Consider the following 15,144-nt stretch of genomic DNA (forward strand, 5'->3'; position numbering starts at 1 on the left):
CTTCTAACTCTAAATCTATGATCTGACCACCCTTTGCACATAAAATAGAAGTCTGTTGTGTCAGTACTACTCTCAGAAAGAGGAGATTGAATCTCAATCTTGGTGTTGTCCACATGAAATACTGCCGGGGAGGCGGGGGAACAACAAAAAACATTTCTTAGTCTTGGTTGGCTCCTCCACCCAGCTCCAAACTATCCTCTGTTGTCTCTAGCTCCCTGCCATGACTGACTAAACCCAAGGTGGGCAGTGCCATTGTCTTTGGTGGTAGAAGTGATTTCAAAAGCCTCTAGGATGATGAAGAAGGCTATATGTGAGTGGTTGGGAAAGAGGAAATAACGGGTGTCCAGTGGGTGAGAAAGAGTGGATGAACCCATCCCATCGGCTCTTCCCATGGTGGTCCAGCAGCTGAAAAATTAGCTCTCTGGAGAGAGCTAATTGAATCCCAGGCTGCACTTTGCATGAGTAGATATATGTGACTGAGTATTTATTAATGGGTATGAGGAATTCAGAGAAATATGGGAAGATTTGTATAAACTGATGCAGAATGAAGTAAGCAGAACCAGGAAAACAGTGATTACACTAATATAAACACTGGATTTGGAGCTAGAAGACCTGGCCTCATTTCCCAGGTCTCTACTTGCTACATCTGTGTATCTTCCATTCTGTGCAACAATGTTTCATCATCTGTAAAATGGGTGGTTAATCTCCAGTGTTCTTTTCCGGCTCCAGGATTCCATTTCTCCAGGAGTGCTCCCTGGCACGCTCCCCTCCTGTTTTCTTTTTTTTTTTTGCCATGGCTGAATACACAGCAGTTGGCACACGGTGCATGGCCAGCCAAACTCAGCAGATAGGTTACAAAGAAAATACTTTGTAAAAAGAAAATGAGAGGAATGCGTCGCTTCACCTTCCCTCTCCACAAGAGGTCAGTTTACAGTTCTCCTGCAATGCCAAAATCCATGGAAAAGGCGGCCACCTGATCCTGCCTGGTTCTGAGGCTTCTTGATGTTTGGAAAAGCCAGAGGGGCGTTTTGCAAGCCTTCAATCTGAGGTGCAAAGGCCAAAGGAGGCTTTGGGGGAGGGAAGGCTAGGCTGGTTTTCTTGTCCCTTTACTGAGAAGAGATATTGGGGAAGAGGCAGGGGGTACAAAGAACTGGAGGCTTGTGATTCTGAAGCAGGCGGGGAGGCTGGGATGAAGGTCAGCTCTGGAAACGAAAACCTTTTTCCTGGCTGGGAGCTGACACCCATCCCATCTCTCTCCAGGAAGCCTGCTTGCCCACGCCCTGGTCCACACAAGCCAGTTTTCAGAGTGCAGGGAGAGGATAGGAGAGACCCATTTCTATTTCTGCTCAGTTTCTGGTCTCATTGTTTACACAGCCTGGGTGGCAGAAGGTCTCTTGATAGCAAATGTTTTCTTTCTGTCCTATCCCTCCTCCAAAACATGCCTGGCTCCCCTGGAACTGTTCTCTGCCCTAGCCTGGGGAGGCTGCGATGGGCAGGAAGCATCCTGTCCTTACAGCATGTCACAGATCTGCGATTTTGGCTAGGACTTGATGCCTGTTAATCTTTCCTTCCATATTAGCCTGCCTACTTGAAGACAATTTCCAGGAAGGTTATAAGGGTGTATTTTGTCCCCCCACCTCCAGGGTAGTATGGTGTAGTGGCTAGGGCACTGGACTTGGAGTCACAAAGGCAGGAAGAGCTGAGTTCAAATGCTGCCTCAGAGCCTGAGTGATCCTGAGTGTCACTTAAACTCTTTATACTTCAGCTTCCTTCTATGTAAAGTGAGGGGGTTGTATTCAATGGTCCCTAAAGTCCCTGCAGGCTCTAAATTTATGGTTCTACTTTGTCCAACTAAATCTGGTCTAAGCCAATACATATAATTAAATGCTGCCATGGGAACTACTCAGTCAACAAACATTTGTCAGGTGCTTTTAATGTGCTTAGAAAGAAAGGAAATACTTGGTCTCTGCCTTCAAGGACCTCCCTTTCCAACAGGAGAGACAATATGCAAACAACTACTGTTGTTCTGAGTCGTGGCTGACTCTTCATGACCCCATTTGGGGTTTTCTTGGCAAAGATACTGGAGGGGTTTATTTCCTTCTCCAGCTCATTTTATGGATGAGGAAACTGAGGCAAACACGGCTAAGTGACTTGCCCAGGGCCACATGGCCAGTGTCTGTCTGAGGCTGGATTTGAACTCAGGTCCTCCTGGCTCCAGGCCCACAGCACCACCTTGCTGCCCCAACTGCTTATATATAAGACATATACAGAGCAGATAGAAAGTTATCTCAAAGGAAGGCATAGAATACAGTGGAAAGACCTAAGTCTGAGGATGTGTGTGATTCGAGGCAAGTCATTTGACTTCACTGGGCCTCAGTTCCTATATTTGCAAAATGAGAGAGGCTTCTGAGGTTGCTTCCGGATCTGGATCTCTGAATTTATAAGCCAGGTACAGGGGATGCAATGACAAAAATGCATCATTTCCTGTCCTCAGGGACTGGTAAGATATGTTAACAGATACATATACTGAATACATAATTTGAGGAGAAAAAGTAAATGAAGAGGGGAATCAAGAAGGGTTCCCAGGAGGAGGTGATACCTGACATGAGCTTTCAAGGAACCTAAGGATTCCTAAGAGACAGCCGATGACAATGAGGAAGAAATGGCATTCCAGGCATTGGGGACAGTCTTAGCAAAGGCCTGGAGATGGGAAAGGTAATACTAAGAAAGCATGAAGGAGAGTAATGGAAAATTAATTTGGAAAGCTGCCAAGCTGCTGAGATTGTATTTTATCATAGAAGCAGTTGGGAGCCATTGAAGGTCCTTGAGCACAGACAATTGTGCAGACAATTAATATGACATCTACATAGAGGACAGATTGGAGAGGGAGCAACTGCAACTGAGAATCCAGTTGGAAGGATATTGCAGTGGTCCAGGTGAAGATGGTATTGAGGCCTATAAGAGGGTGGAGACCTTGTTGAAAAGGGACATATTCAGAGATGTGGGGGAGGGGGCAGGAACTCACAATTCACTTAGGTGGTGAATTTTGTTTTCAAGCAAAATATGAATTAAACTGAAATCCTACATTTCAATGTTAAAAAAAAATACCATGGAGGCAGAATCAACAGGATTGACCATCTGACTGGATATGGAGGGTGAGAGAAAGGAGAGTTGAGAATATCAGAGGCTGACTGTCCTCCAACAGCTATACAGAATCTCAGAATTGGAAACCATCATCAGAAGTCACAGAATTTAGGACTGGGAACACTTATTCATTCATTAAGTCAGCAAGCATTTTACTAAGTGCCCGCTATGTGTCAGGCACTGTGCTGACCACTGGGGAGACAAAACCAAAAGACAGTCTCTGGTCTCCAACTCACAGTCCATTTACATGTGAGGAACAGAGACCCAGAGAAGTGGGCCTGCTCAGGGTAGCACAGCTGGATAGGAAGAGAGATGGTGGGTGAAGCGCGGACTCTCCGACTTCTTCCTCCCTCACACTATTGCTTTTTTAGTCCATTCTGTACCCCAGTAGAAATCCCTTCACATACAGCCAGTATGAGGACCTCCCAGTAATGGAGACTCCCTGTCTTCTCCGCCAGCCCGTTCCACTCTTGGAGAGTTCTCACTCTTAGGAAATTTGTCCTTGTATTGAGCAAAATAACTGCCTTTTTGCAATTAATTCCCCTGCCCCCCCACCCATCCCCATGCCACAACTGGTCCAAGTTCTGTGCTCCAGTGCTGAGCAAAGCAAGGCTAATCCTTCTTTCAAACGCTTAAATGGCAGTGATCATATCTCCCCCAAAGTCTTTTCTTCTCCAGGATAAACATCTTTGAGTCATTTAACCAATCCTTGCCTGGCATGTTTCCAGTCCAGTCCCTTCAAACTCCATCTTCTGTATGCATTTTGTCTTATGAAAGGTATCTATAATTCTTTTGATTTCAGTTCATAATAAGCCAGTAAGCTGAAAGTCAATATTTGCTCTGCCTTTTGTGCCTAGGAAAAATACATACACACCTTGGAAACACCTGGATTGGTGTCACAGACAAAGGCCTGGTCACTCTTCTGGGGCACTGAAATGGGACCACAGGCTAATTCATTTCCTTTCCTGATATCAGGAAGTGGCATCTTGATGGAAGTACCTTATTATCGCCACACTCCACCTTTTTTCGGCAGGTTAGTCTATCTGACTCTTTGTGAACTGGTTGTCTCATAGACATCTTAAACTCAACATATCCAAAACTGAAGTCATTATCTTTCTCCCTCTCTTTCCTTTCTTCTTAACTTCTCTCTTACTCTTGAGGGCACCACCAACCTAGTTTCCTTGGTTAAAAATCTAGGCATCATCCTCAGTGCCTCATTCTTTCTCATCCCCCATATCCAATTGGTTGCCAAATCTTGTCAATTTTACCTTCATAACATCTGTCATATATGCACCCTTTTCTTCTCTGATACTGCCACCTCCCTGGTGCAAGCCCTCATATCAACCTTACGTGTGGGTTATTGCAATAGCCTGTCCAAGTCTCACTATGCCAGACCATCCTCCACTAAGGTGTCAAAGTGATCTTCTGAAAGGGCAGATCTGACCCTGCCATCTTCCTACTCAATAAACTCCAATGGCTCTCTATCACCTCCAGGATGAAATATAAAATACTCTATTTGGCATTCGAAACCTTTCATAACCTGGCTCCCTCCTGCCTTTCCATTCTTCTTACCATTTGTTCTATGATCCAGTGACACTGGTCTCCTTCTTGTTCTTCCAACAAGACACTGTATCTCCCCATTCCGGGCATTTTTAACTAGCTGTCCCCTATATTTGGAATTTTTTCCCTCTTCACCTTCACCTCCTGGTTTCCCTTGGCTTCTTTCAAGTCCCAGCTAAAATCCTACCTTATACAAGAAGCCTTTCTTAATCCACCTTAATCTAGTACTTTCCCTCTGTTGATTATTTCCAATTTATTTTGTATGCTTCTTGTTCGTACATAGTTGTTTGCATATCTTCTCCCCATGAGTCTGTGAGTTCCTTGAGAGTAGGGATAGTCTTTTGTCCTTCTTTGTATCCCCGGCTCTTAGCACAGTGACTGATTATCTACATCTATGTTTATATATCTATAGTGTATATATATATATATATATACATATGTATGTATATATATATATATATATATATATATATATATATATATATATATATATATATATATATATATGGTAGGTGCTTAATAAATGCTTATTGACTGATGGATTCCTCAAGACACTCTCCAGCTTCTCAATGTCTTTCCTAAATTGGAGTACAATGGCCTCTGAATTGTGTGACCAGTGCCTAGTACAGTAGACCTGTTGCCTCTCTATTCTTGACACGGTGATTCTCAATGTAGGCTAAGATGACAATTTTGGGGGACAACCAAATCACACCATTAATAACAGTAATAGCTAGCATTTATATAGCACTTTAAGTTTCGCGATTTGCTTTATACGTTAACTCATTTGATCCTCCTAACAACTTTATGAGGTAGGTGCTATTATTATAGATTGTGACTTGCCTGGGGATCTGTAACTAGTAAGGTTCTGAGGCTTCGAACTCAGGTCTTCCTGATTCCAAGTCTCCTGGTCTATCCACTGTGCCACTGAGCTTGCCTTATTGACCCTTATTGAAATTTCACACCGTTAAACCCAGCAGATTTTTTTCAGAGGAATTACTCTTTAGCCATGTTGTCTCCATTTTGTACTGTGAAGTTGATTTTTAAAAAACTTAGATGGAGGGCTTTGCATTTCTTCTTGTTAGATTTACTTAGTGGGTTGATCAGTCAACGCCAATCAACTGGTCACCAGTGCGTTCGACTCAGCGGAGTCAAACTCTAGACTTGTGTATCTGGCTCGAGTCTGAAACATGGAGGTCTGAGGGGAGGCAGGAGACAATCAGGGCAGCAGGCAGTGGGGTTTTTAGGCAGGACCAGACAAGGTCAATGTTGAATACATTAAGTCTCAAGCACTTGGCTGTGCAAAAATACTTTGCAAACCTTAAAGCGCTCTATAAGTGCTAGCTCTTTTTATAATTATTATTTGGAAGACAGCCCTGGTCAGTCTCTAGGGAGAGCCTGGAAGGAAGGCTGGTGTGTGCATCAGAAAACTTGCCAAGGACTCGCTGTGTTCTGATGAATGTTGGCCAGCAGCAAAGAAAAGGAGAAGGGTGAGGAAATCAGGCAGATCTTGGTAATCCTGCCTTAATTTATTGTTGTTGTTCGGTTGTTTTAGTCGTATCTGACTCTTCATGACCCCATTTGGGATTTTCTTGGCAAAGATACTAGAGTGGTTTGCCATTTCCCTCTCCAGCTCATTTTACAGATGAGGAAACAGAGGCAGACAGGGTTAAGTGACTGGTCCAGGATCACACAGCTAGTAAGGGTCTGAGGCTGGATTTAAACTCATGAAGATGAGTCTTCCTGACTCCAGACCCTACCCACAGTGCCACCTAGCTCCCTTAATTTACTTTAGATGATGACAATTCTTAGATGTCTTTGGGTACTTCCCCTCTTCCTCTTCTGCATGGCACGGGTTAGTGTTGGGCTTTTACCAATCTCTTGCCCCCCCAAAAAAAATCTCAGCTCTTTTTGTAGGCCTTGAATTTCTACACCCAATGTGTTTACTGGGGGCTATGAGAGACCTAAAGACTAAGATTTTACCAGTCTACTTTCCCTTGGTTTCCCCTTACCAACCCTATTCATGTTTTCACAATTAAATTTTAAAAGGTGATGACACATAGGGAATACGGAAGACATTGGATATCTGAAATATCCAAAACCATATGCAAAGCTGGGTACAGACTTTAAATGAAATATTCAGAGAATGAAATCACATATTTTAATATCACATATTTGGGGGGGAAGGGGGGAAAGGAGAAGAGGGACAGGTATTTATTAAGTACCTACTCTGTGCCAGGCACTGTGCTAAGTGTTTTCACAAATATTATCTTCTTTGATCTTTTGACAGCCTACGGGGGTAAGTGCCATTATCTCCATTTTACAGTTGAGGAAACTGAGGCAGAGGTTAAATGACTTGCTAGGGGCAACACAGCTAGTGTCTGAGGTCTGAGTTCATCGATATCTCTGTTTATCTGAAAATCCTCAGTTTCAACCCTTGCAGATGAAAATCTTTCAAAGATACACAAACACATTTTTCTTGACTTCTTGGCTTTAGTAGTTTGAACATAAACCAGCTTTTACTTTGATGACTAAGGATCTGGCAGTGCCTCCAGGCATTTCTGTGTGAACTCCCATTACACCGAAAACATAGACTTGGAAGATGTGGGAGATAGGACCCGATGTGTATCAGCCCCCAAATACTCATTAATATAAGAGGGAGAATATTACCTACACCACCTAAGTTTTTTTTTTCCTGAAGGAAGGCCCAGATATATTAGTTTGATTTCTTGCCATTTATCTCTTCTCAAAGCTCTCTAGCATGCAGTAAGTGCTTAATAAATGTTAATCTGAATTTAACTTCTAAAGTGGAGTGGGGGAGGGGGCACATCCAATAAGTTGAGAATCCTAGTTTACCATTGGGTGGCTCTTTCCAGTTAACCACCTTATGGCATGCAGAGATTGCCTGTCTTTTGTCTCCCAGAGGACTCTGGAAATGTGTGCGCTTGCCTTTGAAACCAACCTGCCCAGTAGTGAATGACCATCTTTCTACCTGCTTCTTCTTCTATCCATGGGTGTGTTAGGGCAAAGCAAGTGAGGGAGGTTCCTAGCAGAGCAGCCGCTGTGGTTGCGCTCACCTGGGCTTGAGAGGAGTTGGTTACAACTTGGCTTCTGGGATGATGGGCTACCTTGCCACCTTCCCCTTCCAACTATCAGAACCTTCTCTTTTTAGCTTCCACTCTGGAAAAACAGAGGCAAAGTCTGCTTCTAGCCTACCATGGAGTCAGGAAGACCCGAGTTCAAATTTGACCCAGCTGTGTGACCCTAGGCAAGTCACTTAACTTCTTTCTGCCTCAGTTTCTTCAACTGTAAAATAACAGCACCTACCTTGCAGGGTTGTTGTGGGGATCGAATGAAATCATACCTGTAAAGTGCTTAGCACAGTGTTTGACACATGGTAGGTGCTACATGAATGCTTATCCCCTGTCTCCTTCCCCCCTTGTATCGCCGTTAAATCTCTCCACCTGCAAGCACCTTCTCTATGACAGCCAGTTGTTGGGAACATTGAGAAGTTAAATGACACCCTATATGTGAGAAAGGCAAGACTTGAACCCAGGTCTTTCTGGCTTCAAGACCAGCTCTCTATGTGCTATACCGTGCTGCCTCATAACAAGTAACACCGTCATTCATTTCTATCATGCTTTATGGTCACAAATCACAACTCATTTGTACCTCCCAACAATCTTAGGAGACAGGCAGTCTAGGTATTATTCTTTCTCTCATATGAATGAGTACACTGAGATAATTAAGCTTCAGTGGGTCCCTGTGGCCTCTTGGATAAAAGACAAATTCCCCAGTTTGGTATAAGCCCTTTAGAACCCGACTCTCACCTAGCTTTCAAGGCTGATTTCATAGCACTGCCTCTCACACATGGTACAAACTGGCCTATTTGCTGTAACCCATTCACAACATTCCATCTCCAGCCTCTGGGACTTTGCCCAGGCTGTCCCTCATGCCTGGAATGCTCTTTCCTTAACCCTGTGCCTTGGCACCCTTAGCTTCCTTCAGGGCTTAGGCCCAGCGCCACCTCCTACAAGAGGCCTTTACTTAATTCTCCATTTGTTAGTACTCTCCCTCATCTACCACTTTGCATTTACTTGGCGTGTATTTTCTTTTTACTGAGAGTCATAGATTTAGAGTAAGAATGGACCTTTGGAGTCATCTAGTCCAACTTTCTCATTTTATGTTTGAAGAAACTGAAGCATGGGGAGATTTAAGTGATTTACTCAGGATAACTGATCTGTATCCAGGGCGTTTTCCCCCATTAGAACAGAAGCTTCCTGAAGACAAGAATTGCTTTGCTTTAGTCTTTGTATTCCCAGAACCTAACACCTTGCCTGGTTTGTTGTAGTAGGCACTTAATAATTCTTGTTCAGCTGAAGTTGTCACTTATTCAGAATCACAGAGCTAGTAAGTGGCAGAGCCAGGGACTCAAACCCAGCTCTGTCTTGTCATTCTCAATCCAGCATCCCACCATACCACAGTGCCCTTCAAACATCTTGTTGATCCCATGAAATGGAAGAAAACTAGACTGAGTAAAGAAAGGGCTTTCTAACCATTCCATTTCCACTGGCTTTACCATTTATTGGTTGTTTAGTCATTTTTCAATCATTTCTGACTCTTCATGACCCCGTTTGGGGTTTTCCTGGCAAAGATACTGGCGTGGTTTGTCATTTCCTTCTCCAGCTCATTTTATGGATGAGGAAACTGAGGCAAACAGGGTTAAGCGACTTGCCCAGGGTCACATAGCTAGTAAGTAAGGTTGGATTTGAACTCAGGTCCACCTGACTCCAGGGCTGGCACTCTATCTACTGGGCTACCTAAAGCTGCCCTGTAGTTGGTGCTTAAGTAATGCTCTCATTCATTCCTTTGCCATTGTCTAAGGGGGCTCTGATGTCTAGGTCATAAATAATTTTCTATTTTCTCCCCAGGAGAGTATCAGAATGATCAAGCCCCTTTCAATTCGACCTGCATGGCACCATCCAGATTCAGATGGCAGTCCCTGGCCCTGGCAGACTTCCTCCATCCACTTTTCTAGCATCTCAGAAGGCCCCAGCCACTTGCCCCCTGACCATTTGCTTGGCTCCTTCCATGAGGCTGATTAGTGACTCACCTTTCTCGTGGCTCCCTGCCTACCTCATTCAGTGGTTTGCTTTATTTACATGATAGCGTTCTTGCAGGAGGTCATCTTCAGGAACATATTGGATTAAAGAGCAAACCCAGGAAAAGTTTAGCCTAAACCTACCAACCTACCAATCATCCCTGCGAGAGGCTTTAAGTACATTTTTAAAAGTTTCAAAATAAAAAAATAGTATTTAAACCTCTTTTTTCCACACAGTAGAAAAGGCAGACGTACAAGTTATACTTCACTGTGTATAGGAAATGAACATTTTAGGTTAGGAAAAAAAAGTCCTCCTGGTGATTTGAAATCTCCTGCAGGGGTTCTTAACCTGGAGGCTGTGAACTTTTTCTTTTTTAAAAAAATATTTTGATAGCTTTATTTCAATAGAATTGGTTTCCTCTTGTTATCCTATGTATTTTTTCGTGCACTTAAAAATGATTCCAAGAAGAGTGGTCTAGATGCTTCACTGAAAAGGTTAAGAAGCCCTGACCTACTGCATCACATTCACCACAATTGTCTATCCTAATCCAGCTTGAGAAACAGCATTTCTTTGTTGACTTCTGCTGGACTCTGGAAGCGATGGGCTTAGAAATCCATCAGATGAAGCTCTATGATAGGGGTGGGGGTGGACACTCGCCTCTCTGTTGGTCACCATTGGGAGAACGACAAACGCTGCCTGACCTGGGTCTGTCCTCATACCTTAATGGATGGGTGTTATTGCCTATTCACTGTTGTGAACATTATATGGGAGATGCATCCCCAGCCACTGAATTTCCTTCTGCTGAAGACCAGGCAAGGGGGCAAGAGAAAGGGGAAGGGGTGTTCTTGGTGCCACCGTGTTCCTGTTCCTTTCTCTTCCCTTCAGTGCACAGCCAAGGGACTTTCCCACAGAAGCAATTTACCCCATTAAGATAGCTGAAATATTATCAGGAGGTAGGGGAAGTAAGATCAGTAAGCAGAAGAAAAGATGTGGCATAGTGGAAGAGCACCTGGTGGAAGACCTAGCTTTGGGTTCTAGTCCTAGCTTTGCTGCTTACTGGCCACGTGACCTTGGGAAACTGACCTAACCTCTCAGAACCTCTGTTTCCTCATTATAGGATGGGGATAATAATACCTATCCCATCTCCCTCCCTCCTGGGAATGTTTTTAATATCAAATAACATGTGTGGGAAAAGCTTGGACCATCTTGGATGGGAGAGGGAAGATTTGGCAAGCAATCACATATACAAATTTAAACAAGGAAGTATGAATTAATTTCAGTTCCATTGTGGGGTAAGCTAGTTTTCATGGATCAGCTAAGAAGTTAATTACTATTATACAGAATCACTGAATCTCAGAGGTATAAAGGTAACGTACTGGGTGTTACCTCTGTACCTGCTTTCCTTCCCTCCACATAATCATGGAAAAAGGGACACAGAGAAGGTGATGCCTCTTGAATGCTGGGGGACTGAAATGGAATCAGGCTGGCATGGAAAACCTTCTTACTAAAAGCTTTTAATCTCCACAAGGGAGCCTGGTGACTCGGAAACTTACTCACCCCTGCTTTTGCAACATCTGGTCATTCTTGACCTTGCTTTATTCCCATTGGGCAACTCCATATGAGCAAAACATCCTTCATGTTATATGTATGAATATATAGAACACTGTTTCCATGGGAAGTTATTGAATTTCAAGTGATTTCCACATGGTTTTTGAAACACGTCCCATTTGAGGCACCACCTGTATGCTAACCAACTGAAAAACCAACATTAAACAACCATTCTCAATTACTAGGTTCTTTCAAGGTTGACTGAGGGTAGGGGTTTTATTGGATTTCTACTGATACTGAATTGTACTAGAGTCTGCCATTTTCTTGGGATGTGGAAGGGCTGCCCAGAGATGGGAGTTCATTTATATTTCATGGTTAACTGTTGGTTGGTCGGTCACATATTTAGAGCTGCTTCTAGAGAACACATATGAAAAAGATCTCATTGTAGAAAATAGGACAGCAATGATTGCTTCTACCTCCATACTAGTATTAGGGTCAAGATCATCACACTCTGACTCCTCGGAACTGTTCGTCTCCTTGTTTGGCAGCATGAGGAGGGGGAAGAAAAAGAACAAAGTTAGAACACAGGCAGTTTACCCCAGGCAGAGCAGGAGAACTTCAGAGAGCATAGGGAATGGAAAAACTGGCATAGGGAACAAAAAAGATGCTTCAAAAGGATAGCGGGTCGCCAAGGGCAGGAGCATGCTTTTGCCAAAGCAGAAGCAGCTATGTTTTATGCAATGGTTTGTCTGGTCAGATCTAGCAATGGAAGCAACAGAATGGAACATGGGTGTTACAGAACCAGGACTGTTGTCTTCTCTTTGGAGGCTGGAGTTTCTAAACCTGAAGGAAAGAATGCTTTTGGTTCCCCAAGGATAGAAGACAGGGACTGGGCCTGTTATTTCATTTGTATAAGGAACTCCCAGGTGAGGAAATTCCCTCTAGTAATGCTGGTTGGTACCTTCTCTGCAACTTATGGTCTTAAAGAATTGCTGAGGTTAAGTGACTTGCCCAAGGTCACATAACCTATGTTTGTCAGAAGTGAGACCAGCAAAAGGCTTTCTGGTAGGACCTGCTTTACTCAAGGCAAAAAAACCCTAAAAACAAAAACAAAACACACAGACAACTATCCTTTACAATAAATGTAAACAGAAGCAAGTCTGCAATTTTCTCTTGGCTGATGGCAGACTTCTGCAGAAAGGTCCTAGAGCGCAGCATGCTAAGCTGTGCTGAGAGAGTGCTATGTGGGAACCAGTGTCTGATGAAGCCTATGATCAGTGACTCTAAAATGCCAGGCAGAGCTTTGCACAGGACTATATTGGGCACTCTCTGTGCCCGCCTCTCCTCCCTCCACACACTCATGGAGAAGTGGCTACAGGCAAAGAGTATATCACAAAGTTGAGGCCTCCTGAACTCTGGAGGAAAGAAATCAAATGTGATTGAACCAACCTGGCATGGAGACCCTCTCACTCAAAACCTCAGTCTCCATAGGGAAGCTTGGTGGACTAGAACCCTCTTCACTGCCCACCCCTGAAGCCTCTGGTCACGTTTAACCTTGCTGTATTCTCATTGGCCAGCTCCAGATGAATGAACTCTCTTACTTTTCCTATCAGATAATGCTATAGAAAACTTTGCTAAAAACATCTATATGGGACGAAGAGAAAAGTGTATTTTTTTTAAAGATACTTACTTGTATTGAAGATGCCAGGAGAAATTAAAGATTAAAAAAAATTGATCTCGCATGCAAAATCCTGCTAACAAACTATTGCTCTCCCAGTTGAAGAGGGAAAAAAAAACCAAAAAAAAAATACCTCCCCCAAAATTACTGGTGAGAATGCTGTGGGGTGGAAGAGGCAGGATGAGAGGTTGGGAGGGCACAGCTCCAAAATACCTTACTCACTTTAACTGAGACTTTGTTGCCCAGAATCTCCTTGGATTTACGAGGCCCTGTGGATTCATTTTTACCCGTGTTCTCCATTTCCGCCCGCTTTCTCATGCGTAGGGTATGCCATGAACATGACTTCCTGTTGTACCAAAAAATGCACCAATCAAAATGGCAGGTCAGAGTAGAAGCGAGGAGGTGTGAGGGGTCACCACCCTCTGAAGAGATGAAGAGCTCCGGCCAACTCCCAGGCTTCAGTGCCGTATGACCCGCCATGCCAACTCTCCCCTCCGTTGGCAAGACTGGCCTCAGTCCCACTTTGAAGTGAATTTTGTTACCTCCCCATCCTAGATTCAGAGACAACTAACTCATAACACTATGGAGGAAGAAAGGGACCCGTGGTCACTGGGCCCTACAAGGGAAGGTTTGTTAACAGAGGTTGCTTCAATTCCTCCGAAGGAGTGGAGTCACTAACCAGCTCACAGTCTGAAGGAGGCATATGTTTGGGTGTGAAGAAAGGTGAGAGGAAAGAAAAGGGAGTAGTATAGCTATTTGTCCTCTGCATATATCTGGCGTGGACCTATCTATATGGGTCCACACAAGATATGGTATCTTCTCTATTAGAACGTAAACTCCTTGAGGGCAGGTCCTATATCTTTCTATCTCCAGCACTTAGTGCCTGGCACACAGTGAGCACTTAATAAATGCATGTTCTATTGATTAAGATTGGTAAGACCCAAATGATCAATTGGGACTTGGGGAGGAACTTATCCTATTAGAAATTCTACTCATGTTTAAGTTTCTGTTTCATTTCCATCCTCTGAATTAAATGGATCACGTTGGCAATGATTTGGGTAATTAGAGCAGGAAATCCCTGTGCTCTATTTTTCTGGGCATTCTAGATCAAAGGCTGTTTCTGGTCTCCATTCTTTGTCTGACAAAGCCCAATTTATTCAGATTGCAAGAGGGCCTGGTACTTTCCTGCTGAGAAAAGATGTAATTTCTGCTACCAGGTAATCATAAGTATGGAGTGGCTGAGAAGTGACTATTCCGTCATTCCATCCCCCTTTTGCCTCCCTTTTTCCCAGTGATGGAGATGAGATTTTGGGTTGGCAGAGACCTGTCATTTGACCTAATGAAGTTGATCAGTGTGCTTAAACCTCACTTGCATCATGGTATAATCAGAGGAAGAGAATCCCAAAGCCAAATCACAAATATGGTTCACCATTTTGGGCAGGCTGTTTACCACTTCCAATCCTGCTTGGGGCAAGGTCTCTTCTCTATTTGCATGTGGTGGCAGCATCTTGGCTGAAGTCATAGTCTGGACAAAATGGTGCTTAAACTTGGCAGGCAGGAGTGATTTCTCAAAAACAAACAAAACCCACCTAACCCAATCGTACCCTTCACCAGCAAATCGTGATATACACAAGAAAGGCAATAGAGAAGAGTCAGAGCAGAGGCTCAGTGCTGAGTGGGGGAGAGGGAGGAGGAAGAACAGGATGATCCAGGAAAGGGCATGATTAAGGTCCAGCCAGCCACCACAACACCAGGATCTTCCCTTGCATAGGTGTTCTGCCATTTTACCAGCCACAGCGCTGGTAGCTCTGTCCCCTTCTAGTGTTTGCTCTTGGAGCAATAACCAAATCAATATTATCATTGCTGCTAGTGAAGGCATGATTGTCCAATGCCCTCCGTGGCTTCACTCACAATCCCTGTGATTGCCTAGATAAACTCCCTTCCATGGCCACCATTCCCTTGTGTGTGTGATATCCCTTTATTGGAATGTGAGCTCCTTGAAGGCAGGCATAGACTGTCTCATTTTTGTATTTATATCCTCTGTGCCCAGCACAGTGTCTGGCAGATAGTAGGCATTTGATATTTGTTGGTTGATAAGGCAGATTTTTATTAGCT

General features: G+C 43.8%; 1 protein-coding gene across 1 annotated transcript in view; it reads right to left on the reverse strand.

Annotated features, from left to right (window-relative positions):
* KALRN (kalirin RhoGEF kinase) overlaps positions 1 to 15,144 on the reverse strand; it is a 182,230-nt gene that overhangs the window by 43,742 nt on the left and 123,344 nt on the right. The window contains exons 17-18 of the mRNA XM_036747492.1: positions 13,252 to 13,375; positions 11,828 to 11,887 (exon numbers count right to left, since the gene is read on the reverse strand). Of these exons, the coding sequence (XP_036603387.1) occupies positions 11,828 to 11,887; positions 13,252 to 13,375 (184 nt within the window). The remainder of the gene's footprint in view (positions 1 to 11,827; positions 11,888 to 13,251; positions 13,376 to 15,144) is intronic.

Source organism: Trichosurus vulpecula, chromosome 2, assembly GCF_011100635.1.
Source record: "Trichosurus vulpecula isolate mTriVul1 chromosome 2, mTriVul1.pri, whole genome shotgun sequence".
In the NCBI taxonomy this organism is placed as follows: domain Eukaryota; kingdom Metazoa; phylum Chordata; class Mammalia; order Diprotodontia; family Phalangeridae; genus Trichosurus; species Trichosurus vulpecula.